Source organism: Hypanus sabinus, chromosome 7, assembly GCF_030144855.1.
Source record: "Hypanus sabinus isolate sHypSab1 chromosome 7, sHypSab1.hap1, whole genome shotgun sequence".
Classification (NCBI taxonomy): domain Eukaryota; kingdom Metazoa; phylum Chordata; class Chondrichthyes; order Myliobatiformes; family Dasyatidae; genus Hypanus; species Hypanus sabinus.
The window spans coordinates 131,340,141-131,353,769 of record NC_082712.1 but is presented as its reverse complement, the minus strand read 5'-3'; the positions used below and the strand labels follow the sequence as shown (position 1 = coordinate 131,353,769).

Sequence of the window (13,629 nt, the reverse complement as noted above, 5' to 3'; positions counted from 1 at the left end):
AAAGATGGTTGAGTTTTAAAAAAAGGCAGAAAAAGACAAAGTTTATGGGTTCATAAATGGAGAGTACCAGGTAATAATAATAATAATAAATAAAAAATAAGCAAAATGGCTGGCTATATTGGAAAGATAGACATGTTCAATTGCACAATAGATAATCAGAATCAGGTTTATTATCACCAATTTGTTAACTTAGCAGCAGCTGTTCAATGCAATACATAATATTGAAGAAGAAAAAGAAAATCAAATAAGAAAAAAATAAGTCAGCAGGAGATGCTCATGGAGTGAGTACTGTTTCAGATTCGCTCCATAACCTTTACTTTTTTTAACCTATGATCACCCTTATTTAACTTATTTTTACCTACACCAAAAGATTCTTGCTACTTTTTTGGACTTATCTTAAGAGTTTATTGTGAATTCTTGAAGAAATGGCTCTTAGATCTAAAGGGCGAGAACCTGGGAAGAATCCTAACGGGACCGGGAAGAAGCAGACTGATCCTAAGTGCACTGAATTGACTTATGAAATATTATTGGAGGTTTTAAATGAAAAATTTGAAGAACGACGACAAATTTTTAAACAAGATATAAAGGCTTTTCAAGATTATATGGATAAGACGGATTCAGTAGTTAACCAGCAGCAAGTTCCAATTGCAATTCTGCAAGAGGACGCTCAGAAGTGAGATTTGATAATTGAAAAATTGGAGCAGAACTTACTTTTGACAATTAAATAAGTGGAAACACTTAAAGCCAAGAGTGTCAACTTTGAGAATCGGTCCAGAAGACAGAACCTACGCATACTTGGTCTCCCGGAAGGTATTGAACAAGGGGACCCCTCGAAGTACTTTGCTCGACTTTTAAAGGATGTGTTCCCTTCTGTATTCCAGACAGTCCTCTGTTACTCCATCGCACTTACAGAATTATGCGTCGATTTAGCTTCAGCTAAACCACCGGTTGTAATTGTCCGATTTCACTATGTGCATGTTAAAGAGCAACTTATTCGTGTGGCTCGGCATGTAGGGATGGTCAAATTTCAAGATCACAATTTTCGTTTAGTAGAAGATTTTAGTCCAGAAGTAATGAAAGCAAGGCTTCTTTTTAAACCTCTGATGTCCGAATGTTATGAGAAAAATCTAAAACCTGCGCTCTTATATCCTGCGAAGCTCAGAATATCTCCTCCGAATGCACCTCGACGTGTTTTCCTTTCTACATCTGAAGCGAGAAGCTTTCTGAATGAGAACTTCCCTACTGCTACGGATTCTCATCTCTAATAAATGAGTGATTTTGATCATGCAAGATGGTTTTTATTTCCAAAACCAGATTTTGTTTCTGGCTATTGGTGTAGGTTTACTCTATATTTTATACTCTAGTTAAAGTTTTTTTTGACATACTAATCTTGTTATTTTACTTACTTCAACCACTGTACTTTATCTTTGGTTATTATTATTAAGCCTTTGAAGGTGAATTTTTTTTTTACTAAGATGGCGGTTTCTTCTCTAAAATATTTTTGGGTTTTTTTTTTGATTTCGCCATTTTTTTTCTCTTGTCTTCTTCCTATAATGTATCTCTTATCACAGTTTACATTTTTTTTTGGTTTGTTTGGGTTTTAACCCGATTTATAAGTTACTAGTGATTATATTCTTTTTGTTTTTTTTACTAGCAATTATATTAAGAAGTTTGGTTTTAGTATAGTGATTATTATTTCTTTAGAGTTTGGGTGGATCTTTTTTTTTATCCTTTATATACGGAGTTGTCTTCTGCTGATATGGGGGTAGATTTAGTTTCATCTTTCCCTTTTCCCAGCCTGTCCTTGGCTGGGGTGGTCTTTTTTTTTCTCTCCTCTTGGGTGGGGGGTGGGAGGTTTTTTTCTAAATCTTATGTTTCTTATATCAGTTTTTTTTTAGTTTTTTCATTTGGGCTGAGTTTAAACTACAAAGATGTCCGCTATGTCGTCACTTCCGGGTCCGCCCCTTATTTTTGTTCCTCTTCCGGGTGCATGAGTTCATAATTTGGTTAACCCTTTATATACCAAAGGGTTGATTTCAGAAATATGGCTCAGACCATTAATTTTGTCTCTTGGAATACTAATGGCTTAAACCATCCGATTAAATGGAAAAAGATTTTCAAAGTATTCCAAAGAGTTAATGCTCATATTATTTTTGTACAAGAAACTCATGTGAGGAAAGAGGGCAATTATCGCTTTTTTAGGTTTTGGAGGGATCAACAGTACCATTCGAATTCGAATGCTAGGGAGTTTCAATTTTTATTGACTCCTCTATTGCATTTGTCCAACACAATATCTTTTCGGATCTGAGTGGTAGATTTTTGTTAATTACCGGCTTACTTTTTAACAAAAAGGTTGCTATGGTTAATGTTTATGCTCCAAATGTGGATTATCCCGATTTTTTAAAGTCCTTATTTACTTCTCTACCTAATCTAAATGAATACAAGTTAATAATGGGTGGTGACTTTAATTGTTGTTTAAATCCTTTGATGGACAAATCTATATCTACTCAGACTTTACCTAATAAGTCGGCCACTTGTATTAACTCTTTTTTGACTGATAATGGAATTTTTGATATTTGGAGATTTTGGCATTCTAAGGACAAAGAGTTTTCATTTTTCTCACATGTTTATCATTCCTACTCTAGAATTGATTATTTTTTATTGACTCTTGTTTTATTCGATTGGTAATTGATTGTAATTATGATAGTATAGCCATCTCTGACAATGCTCCATTAAAACTTTCTATTAAATTTATGGATACAGCTTCTAGTGCTAGACAATTGCGATTTGATTCTACCTTACTGCAAGATCCGGATTTTATTAAATTTATGAAGGAACAGATCGATTTCTTCTTTTCAACTAATTCCACGGATGCTATTTCTTGCGGAACACTTTGGGACACTTTTAAAGCATATATACGTGGACAGATTATCTCCTACTCTGTTGGTCTGAGAAAATGCATTAAGAAGGAAACTCTTTTTTTGGTTGATAAAAGAGATTGACAAGAAATATTCGATTACTCCTAGCAGGGAGCTTTACAAACAAAGGGTTGAACTTCAAACGAAACATAGTTTATTACTTACATCTTCGATTGAAAATCAATTAATGAAAACTAGATCTGATTTTTATATACATAGTGATAAATCGGGTAAACTGTTAGCTAGTCAATTGAAGAATGCTTTGGTTAAACGTCAAATTACTAAGATCCGTCAGCAGAATGGGGATCTGACAGTTAACCATGATGAGATAAATAAATCATTTCAAGATTTTTATACCTCCCTGTATCATTCCGAATTCCCTCATGATCGTAATACCATGTGTGATTTTCTTGGGAAATTGAATTTATTATCATCAAAATTATCATCAGATGATCTTTACATATTAGAAACTCCTATTACAGATGCAGAAATTAAAGGGGTTATTTCCTCTATGAGTTCTGGGAAAGCACCAGGTCCAGAGGGGTATACAGTAGAATTTTTAAAATGTTTTTCCACTACTCTTTCTCCTTGGTTATGCAGGGTTTTTGAAGAAGCAATTAGATTGGGCAATCTGCCACAATCTTTTTATAGAGCTTCCATTTCTTTAATACTGAAGAAAGATAAAGATCCTACTGACTGTGCATCCTATAGACCAATATCTTTATTGAATGTAAATTCCAAGATCTTTTCCAAGTTACTGGCATCGAGGCTGGAGAAGGTATTACCCCAAATTATTTCGGAAGATCAAACCGGTTTTATTAAAAATCGCTATTCTTATTTCGATGTTAGATTATTGAATATTGTTTATACTCCTTCGCATAGCACTTCAGAATGTGTCATTTCACTAGATGCGGAGAAAGCATTTGATAGAGTTGAATGGCCATACTTATTTTATGTGCTTGAGAAGTTTAATTTTAGTCTGACATTCATTTCCTGGATTAAACTGGTATATCATACTCCAGTAGCCTCGGTGCTTACTAACAATCAAAGATCTCCCTTTTCTCGTTTATTTCGGGGTACTAGACAAGGCTGTCCTCTTAGTCCATTATTATTTGATATTGCTTTAGAACCCTTGGCAATTGCTATCAGAATCACAGAACATTTTTGGCATTAATCATGGGACAGATATACATGTTATCATTATATGCAGATGATTTATTATTATTTATTTCTGATCCTGAGAAATCCATTCCTGCAGTTATATCATTGTTGGTTCAATTTAGTGATTTTTCCGGGTATAAATTAAATCTTAATAAGAGTGAATTGTTTCCTTTAAATAGACAAGTTCCAATTTATGGAAATTTACCTTTTAAATTAGTTAATGACGCTTATTTACTTACGGATTAAAATCACAAAAAACTATAAAGACTTATTTAAGGTTAATTTTTTACCCTTAATTGATCAAATTAAATGTTTGTTTACTAAATGGTCATCACTATCTTTATCTCTGATAGGTTGGATTAATGCTATTAAGATGGTTATTTTACTCGTTTTTATATATATTTCAAGCGGTACCAATTTTTATTCCAAAATCTTTTTTTGCTAATGTTGATTCAAAAGTTTCCTCATATATATGGCAGAATAAAAATCCTAGGTTAGGAAAAAAATATTTACAGAAGGCAAAGAAGGAAGGTGGATTGGCATTGCCTAATTTTAGATTTTATTATTGGGCAGTTAATAGCTGATATTTGATATGTTGGTTAAAGGATTGGGATATATCTTTTAGCCCTCATTGGGTGAACCTGGAAATTAAATCTGTACAAGGATTTGCATTGGGTTCTATTTTAGGGACTTCTCTTCCCTTTGCTCTTTCTAAATTGCCGAAACGAATTGACAACCCGATAGTTAAACATAATTTATGTATATGGTTTCAATTTCAGAAATTTTTTGGGTTGACTCAGTTTGTTTTAAATATTCCTATATTATCCAATTGCTTTTTTTCCCCTTCTATTATAGACTAAGCTTATTCAGCTTGGAAGACTAAAGGATTATTACGATTTTCTGATTTATTTTTGGATAATTGTTTTATGTCTTTTGAGCAATTTTCTAATAAATATAATTTGCCTAGATTTCATTTTTTTCAGATATTTACAGATTCGGAATTTCTTAAATACTGTACTTCCTACTTTTCCAAATTTTGTGTCTTCAGGTATTTTGGAGAATTTGTTTGAACTAAATCCTTTTCAGAAAGGGCTAATATCAGAACTTTACAATATAATTATGAAGATACGTTCAGAGTCCTTCTATAAGATTAAAAATGATTGGGAAAGAGAACTGAACCTTACTATCCCTATTGAGAATTGGGATAAAATTCTTCAATTAGTTAATACGTCATCTATATGTGCTAAACATTCATTAATACAGTTTAAAGTTGTGCACAGGGCTCATATGTCCAAGGATAAATTGGCTCGTTTTTATTCCTATATAAATCCTATTTGTGACAGATGTCATTCTGAGATAGCATCTTTAACTCATATGTTTTGGTCGTGTCCGCTTTTGAAAAAATATTGGAAAGATATTTTTGATATTATTTCTGCGGTATTGAACATTGATTTACAACCTCATCCTATTACTGCAATTTTTGGTTTACCAATGATGGACTCACTCCATTTATCCTCTTCCGCTTGTCGAATGATTGCATTTCTTACATTAATGGCTAGAAGATCTATTTTGTTGAATTGGAAAGAAATTAATCCTCCTACCATATTTCATTGGTTTTCTCAAACTATGTTATGTTTAAATTTAGAAAAAATTAGAAGTGTTGTATTTGATACTTCTATTAAATTTGAAAAGATATGGAGACCGTTTATTCAATATTGTCATATGATGTAATATGACCCTGTTCCAAGCCTATTTGTTTTTCCAGTTTCAATTTCATATATGTTGAGAGGATCGGAGTTGATGACACTGATGATTTTGTATTTTTGTGAGATATTATAAACAGCCCTTTTCTTCCATTTTTTCTTTTTCTCTTTTTTCTTTTTTTGTTTTTTTCCTTATTAGTTATTAGATTATAGGATTTGTTTTTTTTTTGCATTTTTTTTTCTTTTTCTTTTTTCTGTTTTTTTTTAATATATATTATGATATACCTAGGTTTGCCTTGTTTATTTGTATATTGTATTGTTCATGATTTGGGAATACTCGTTTATACTATAATCATTGCTTATGTATTCTTTCATGTTCAGTTGAAATGTGTATGTTTGTAATCCCATTATCTATGTATCAATTTTATTTTGTTATTAATAACAATAATAAAAAGATTGAAAAAGAAAGAAAGAAAAAAATAAATAAATAAATCAATTACAGTATACATATATTGAACAGATTTAAAATCGTGCAAAAAACAGAAATAAAATATATTTAAAAAGTGAGGTAGTGTTCACGGGTTCAATATCCATTTAGGAATGAGATGGCAGAGGGGAAGAAGCTGTTCCTGAATCACTGAGTGTGTGCTTTCAGGGTTCTGTACCTCCTGGCTAATGGTAACAGTGAGAAAGGGGCATGCCCTGGGTGCTAGAGGTCCTTAATAATGGACACTGCCTTTCTGAGACACCACTCCCTGAAGATATCCTGGGTGTTTTGTAGGTTAGTACCCAAGATGGAGCCAACTAAATTTACAACCTTTTCAGCTCCTTTTGGTCCTGTGCAATAGCACACCCCCACCCCATACCAGACAGTGATGCAGCCTGTCAGAATACTCCCCACAGTACATCTATGGAAGTTTTTGAATGTATTTGTTGATATACAAAATCACTTCAAACTCTTATTGAAGTATAGTTGTTGTCTTGCCTTCTTTATAACTGCATAGATATGTTGAGACCAGGTTAGGTTCTCAGAAGTCTTGACACCCAGGAACTAAAACTGCTCATTCTCTCCACTTCTGATCCCTGCATGAAGATTGGTATGTGTTCCTTCATCTTACCCTTCCTGAAGTCCACAATCAGCTCTTTCATCTTACTGATGTTGAGTGCAAGGTTGTTGCTGTGACACCACTCCACTAGTTGGCATATCTCACTCCTGTACACCCTCTCATCTCCATCTGAGATTCTACCAACAATGTTTGTATCATCAGCAGATTTATAGATGGTATTTGAGCTATGCCTAGCCACACAGTCATGGGTATAGAGGAAGCAGAGCAGTGGGCTAAGCACACATCCCTGAGGTGTATCAGTGTTGATCATCAGTGAGAAGGAGATATTATCACTAATCTGCACAGGTTGTGGTCTTCCAGTTAGGAAGTCAAGAATCCAATTGCAGAGGGAGGTACAGAGGCCCAGGTTCTGTAACTTCTCAATCAGGATTGTGGGAATGATGATATTAAATGCTGAGCAATAGTCGATGAACAGCATCCTGACAGAGGTGTTTGTATTGTTCAGCTGGTCTAAGGCCATGTGAAGAGCCATTGAGATTGTGTCTGCCGTTGACCTATTAGGCAAATTACAGTGGGTTCAGGTCCTTGCTGAGGCAGGAGTTCAGCCAAGTCATGAACAATCTCTCAAAGCATTTCATCACTGTAGATCTGAGTGCTACCGGGCAATGGTATAATTGTTGCCTTTTTGAAACAAGTGGGAACCTCTGTCCGTAGCAGTGAAAGGTTGAAAATGTCCTTGAATACTCCTGCCAGTTGGTTGACACAGGTTTTCAGAGCCTTACCAGGTACTCCATTGGGACCTTCTGCCTTGCAAGAGTTCACTCTCTTTAAGGACAGCCTAACATCAACCTCTGAGACAGAGATCACAGGGTCACTGGGTGCAGCAGGGATCTTCACAGTTGTAGTTATATACTCCCTTTCAAACCGGTCGTAGAAGGCCTTGAATTCATCTGGTAGTGAAGCATCGCTGCCATTCATGCTATTGGATTTCACTTTGTAGGAGGTCCACACAGGTTTTAATGAAGTTGGTAACAACTGTAGGATACTCATCCAGATTCAAAGATAACTGAATGATGTGTACTGAATGATTTGAGCACTATTTTGAAACAAATGGAATAGTCAATGAAAAGCGAATGCCACTGTTACTGTGTACACTAGGTGGAAAAGCATACAATTTGCTTAGGAGTGTAACTTCTCCAACCAAACCAGCCGAAATTACCTTTGCTGATATCATGAACATAATGCAGGAATATTTAGAACCAGAATTGTTGATTGTAGAACACTTAAGATTTCATAAGTGGAATTAAAAGGAAGGGCTGAACTGATGAAATTGTCCGAGCATTGTCAGTTCAGTGTTGGGTTTAATGATGCACTGAGAGATCGTTTAGCTTGTGAAATCTTACAAGAAAGCATTCAAACACAGCTGTGAACTGAAGCACAACTCACATTTAAAAGAGCAGTTGAAATCATTGTATCAATGGAAACAGCAGCCAGAGATGCAATTGAATTGCAGGTAGGAATGAAAATGACCAGGAACAAAATTGCAATGTCTAAACAGAAAGCAGCCTAGCTGAACAAATCGTGTTACTGTTGTGGCCAGGGTTCACATACACAAGACCAATGCATGTTTAAAATTGAAAACTGCAGAAAATGCAACAAAGGAGGGCATATATAAGGAGCATGTTTGGCAGACTGCACAGGAAGGGAAAAATATAAAAAGTCAAATTGCAGTTTCAAAAAGAACACTAATTTGTATGTTGCTGATAAAAAAAAATCTGGTAATAATTAGAGTAACACAAGACTGAGTAGCCTTGAGATTTACAATGTGAAAACTATCAAGAGATAAGCGATATAGCTTACACCAGAAGTGAATGGTAAATTAATTACAACGGAATTGGACACTGACTCGGCTGTTTTAGTCATTCCACAAAATAAGTCTGAACAGCATTTCAAAGACATTGAACTGAGATATCCAACTAAGAAGTTATGCTGGAGAAAAGGCTTATTTCTGGAGTAGCATCTACACTCTATGGACCAGGTGCTGCAAGGCTGCCCAGGCACTCAGCGTTACCTGAATAACATCATTATTACCAGTAAGGATAACAAGGAGCATCTCCAAAATCTCAAAAAAACTTTGAAGATTATGGGCTCCAAGCATGAATTTTTTAAACCGGGAATTACTGTGCTCACACTATCGATGCACAGGGATTACACGAGTGTGCTGAGAAAATTCAAGCAGCAGAGGTGATTCAAGGGGAAGCCAGAAAAGGCCTTACACTGTCTCAGGTCTATATGGCCACCCAATTGACTAGTAAGTGCAACAGAAATCCCAGCACAGGAATGAACTTGTCCTTGACATGTTTGTCTTATGTGGGATTGCTGTACCATCCAAGCTAAAAGCTAAAATTTTGGAGGAGCTCCATGCTAGTCATCTAGGCAAGGTCAAGATGAAAGTGAAACCAAGATTTGATGGCCTGATATAGAGCAGTAGATCGAGCAGCTTGCCGTTCACTGTTCAGAAGCCAACATGTCCAGAAGAAAGGTGCCCAGAGCTGTCAGAACAACTTCCTGCAGCCCAAGAGCCAACTCCTACAACCTCCACGGTGAAAGCCCTAGAACCTGAGATTTTTTCACAGCTGCAAGTCTCAACTGCCTAGCAGAGTGACTCCCACCCTCCCATCAGGAAAGACATTATCCTACAAGGGCAAGAAATCCTCCACAGTGATTAAATCTTTAGGCCTGAATGGGCCAATTTAAAGTTTACTCTGCTGTGGGTGCCTATATAGTAGTTGTATTATTTAGTATACTCTGTGTACACACACAAGTTCAGATGCGTTCTATATTGAGTTAGAGTTTATAGCTAAGCTGGGGAGAGTGTTGTGTATGTAATATTGTAAATATATTGTTTGATTAAACATTTGTTGTGGTCCACATTATTCATTACAGGTTATATGTAAAAGTACGTGAATGCCGTACATCATTGTGTCACCACATCATATGTGCACATCTCACTAAAAGTAAAGAGCCAAGTAGGCATGTTATTCCTGACTCTCTGTTTTATTTTCAATTAGTTTTTATGTTTTGGGGTTACATAGCATAACAATTAATTACCCTTTTAAGTCTATACAATGTGAATTCAATATCCAAGTAGGAACTGGAACACTTTTTTTCTCAGCAATCTGAGGATAACTGGCCAAAACTGTTTTCTATAAGACCTCTCTCCTTTATTTAAATAGGCTGAACTATGTATACTGATTTTTTTTCGCTAATAATTCTGCTCTTTCAGTCAATAACTGCAAACTTCTCCCCACCATACAAAACTGGTAATGCATCAAGTTTTCTAACTGCCCTGCTTTCTGACTTCCCTGACTTCAGTTGCTTTCCCAGTGCCATCAATGAATTCTCCGAAGCATTTTCTTTGCCCTTGTCACTACTTTTCTAACTATGGCTTGAGCTCCTTGATGCTGTATGAAAGATGAATAGGAGTAACACTGCCTAAGAGCTTTATTCTGCTCATTCGCAGCTCTTTTACATTCATCCGTCCCCCAGGGAACATCTCTCCTTTTATTATCTACCAATGATCTGGGAATTGATTCCTTAGCTGTTGAGTTGAAAATAGAGTTCAAGTTACTCAACTTGATATCCTCCAAAACTAAATGATCAGCAAATCTACTTTCACATAAATCATCAAATAATCCTAATTTGCCTTTTTAATTTCCATTTGGGGATATGAGAACCTTTCCTCTGATACACATCTATACCTATTGTACAGATAATGGGGAAATGATCACTCCCTCTGTTGTATGGTTTCACACTTCCCTGTTACACACCCTTGCTATATTGTCAGATACCAGCAGAAAGTTTATAGCAGAAACAGAATTGTTAAATAGATTTATCCCTATACTCCTACCATCATTCAAGCATATCAAACTCTTCTTCCAGAAAGTCTTCCACCACCATCCCATTCACATTTGTATCACTACAACCCCACATAGTACTATGAGCATTAAAATCCCCAAACCATATATGTAACCTTATTTTTCCCATTTCCACTCACTTTCCAATATAGAAGGTGTTAAGTTTTCACAAGAGTCATAAAAAAAATTTAGTATTTCCCCCCCAGATTTCAACAATATTTATTCATAAACAGCTCCAATTTCAAAAGCTCAATTTTTTTATCCCATTTTTGACAAAGATAGCCATTGCTCCTCCATTGCCCATTTTCTGATCTTGCCTTATATCTGCATAACCTTGTATCTTAAACCTATACAAGATTTCAGCCAGGTTTCCTGTAGCATCAGGTTTATTTGGTAAATCTTCAACAAATTTCTTAAATTCATGACCATTAGCTAACAGGCTTCGAGCATTCCATTGAAAGATTAGAAAAAACATTAATAACCCTCCTTTGAAGTCTGCTTGTAAGGCATGATTAATAAATCTTAGAGTTAAGTCTTTTATCCATAGATGTTTTTCTACAGCTTTTAATATAATTTTATATTTTTTCTGTCCTGCTTTTGGTTTGTGCTGTACAAATTACCACATCTGCCATGACAGTGACAAACTTTAGAATATCTTTAGAATCGTTTGTTATACAATCTTGCACTTAACACACTGTCTAATCTATCTGTATTCTGGATATTAATAGGTTCCATTGACACTGTCTTCTGTACTTCCTGCAAAGCACCTGCATATGAAATACCCATTTCCACCCAAACATACCTGCATTGGCAGAGTTATGTTCTCAACCACAATGTCTACATTTTAGCTTTATGCCTTCTCCACAATTGCCATAATCATGTTCTCCACCAGATCCACCACACCACTTTTTATGTTTAAACACAGCTGCTACGTGACCAAACTTCTGGCATTGAAAACATCTCAGAAGGGGAGGCACATGGACTTGAATGATATTACTCATATAACCCAAGTTAACTCTATCCAGCAACTTTTTTTTCCCATCAAATTTAATCATTGCTGATAGTCTATCTGTTCTTACTCCACCTGGCTCTTATCTGATTCTCAAATCTCTTGTGGATTAATTAAAAGGATGTTTACGGTGTCTAAACTATTTTTGAAAAGCCTCCTTCCACATTTACAAATTAAACCAAGGAATTTATTATCATTGAAATGGTAGAAATGTGGTGATAGACTTCAGTGTTCACTACGGTCTCAGCAATCAGATTATAATCTGAAACACCCTAAGTGCTACCTAGGCAAAAGTTATCAACTCAGTCCTTTAAAATAAACTAGATTTGTTTTATTCTAATCTTTTAATTATGCAACATTTGTATAGTTCCATTGCCTATGCTGTTTATTGGAAAACCTCACCGACCCAACCAATATGTTCTCTCCAACTCTGACAAAATAATTAAAGGCACATCCTGCTTTGAAATGGTGCTGTGAGTGACAGCTCAGAACACAGAACCACGAGTACCAACTTGATTAATTCAGCCCTGCCTCTTCCACTTCTCCAACATACAGACAAGTTCAAAGGGAAGCCTTCTTATTCATAGAGCCATAGAAAAGTACAGCACAGAAACTGGCCCCTCGACCCATCTAGTCCATGCTGAGTATGAGGGTGATCACACTCTCGCTTCTCCACTTCAAACGTTTTCTTTCCTAATCAGGACTTTTAGACTCTGATTTCCACTAGATAATTACAATAATTGTTCTTCAACTGCTCTACAACATTGCATGAATTTTACATGTCTGATGCTGCACAGCCTGATAATTCATTTATTTTACCATGATCTGACATGCTACTCAAATGCCTTGTTGTCTCTGTTGTCCGTGATCCTGTGATTTGAAGGGTTATGAACTCCAGTTTAGAATCAATTAATTTCAACCTGGTCTTCAGCTGTTTTTATTTCCCTCATGGGTGCAGTTTGTAAGATCAGACCTCAGTTTCTCTATTTACAAACTATGAGCCATTGACAATTTTTAAGAATATTAGGTTTGCTGAGAGTACCATATTGTCTGTAAAAATACTTTAAAATTAATCAGTCTCTTCCTTTTAGGACCCATTTACTGCCTTTCATATCGATAAGACTTTGGTGAACAAATACCTGAACTCACTGTTGATTGGGGAGCTTGCACCTGACCAGCCCGGCTTAGAATCATGGAAAAGTGTGAGTACTTTCTCCAGTTACCACTCTGTAAATGGATCCCAGTTTACAATGATCACACATTACTATCTGTAGGACCTTATGCAAATTGGCTGCCTTCATTATATCGCAAAAGAAACTGTAACAGTACCATGGATTTAACTGCTGTATGATTCAATTTCAGTGAAAATTTAAATGTATTTGAAAATTGGGGATTTACTTTATGATTCAAAATCAATCGATGATTTTCCAATGGATTTTTCTTGGGTGTGGAGCACTAACATATGCATGAGGTCAGACAGGCACGGTGTCATTCACTAATGCAATGCATGCCTGTAAATTGCTAGAATGATATTCATTCATAAATGTTTGTCATGGTCTGCCTAGTGCACTTATGGGTAGTTGGATGGGAGCTGATGCTCTTGGAGTGATACTCATGTAGAATCATGGCTTCACATCCTTCTTCATTGCTAAACAGGAGGCTCCAATGTTGGAACCTATACAGAGTTTACTCCAGCACTTGCACGCCCCCAGCTAATGGTCATGTGCTTTGCCCAACGCTCAACACTGACCTATTAAGTAACCCAGCCTCTAAAACAACTTGCTGTACTGACCCATTTCCTCTGACCATCTAATCCAGGCCAACTACTGATACCATCCCATGCCTGCCAGTCCG

General features: G+C 35.9%; 1 protein-coding gene across 2 annotated transcripts in view; it reads left to right on the top strand.

The window, feature by feature from the left end:
• Positions 1–13,629, top strand: part of LOC132397205 (acyl-CoA (8-3)-desaturase-like) — a 59,054-nt gene that overhangs the window by 15,477 nt on the left and 29,948 nt on the right. For both annotated transcript variants that reach the window (XM_059975650.1, XM_059975649.1), the window contains exon 2: positions 12,867–12,977. In XM_059975650.1, the coding sequence (XP_059831633.1) occupies positions 12,867–12,977 (111 nt within the window). The remainder of the gene's footprint in view (positions 1–12,866; positions 12,978–13,629) is intronic.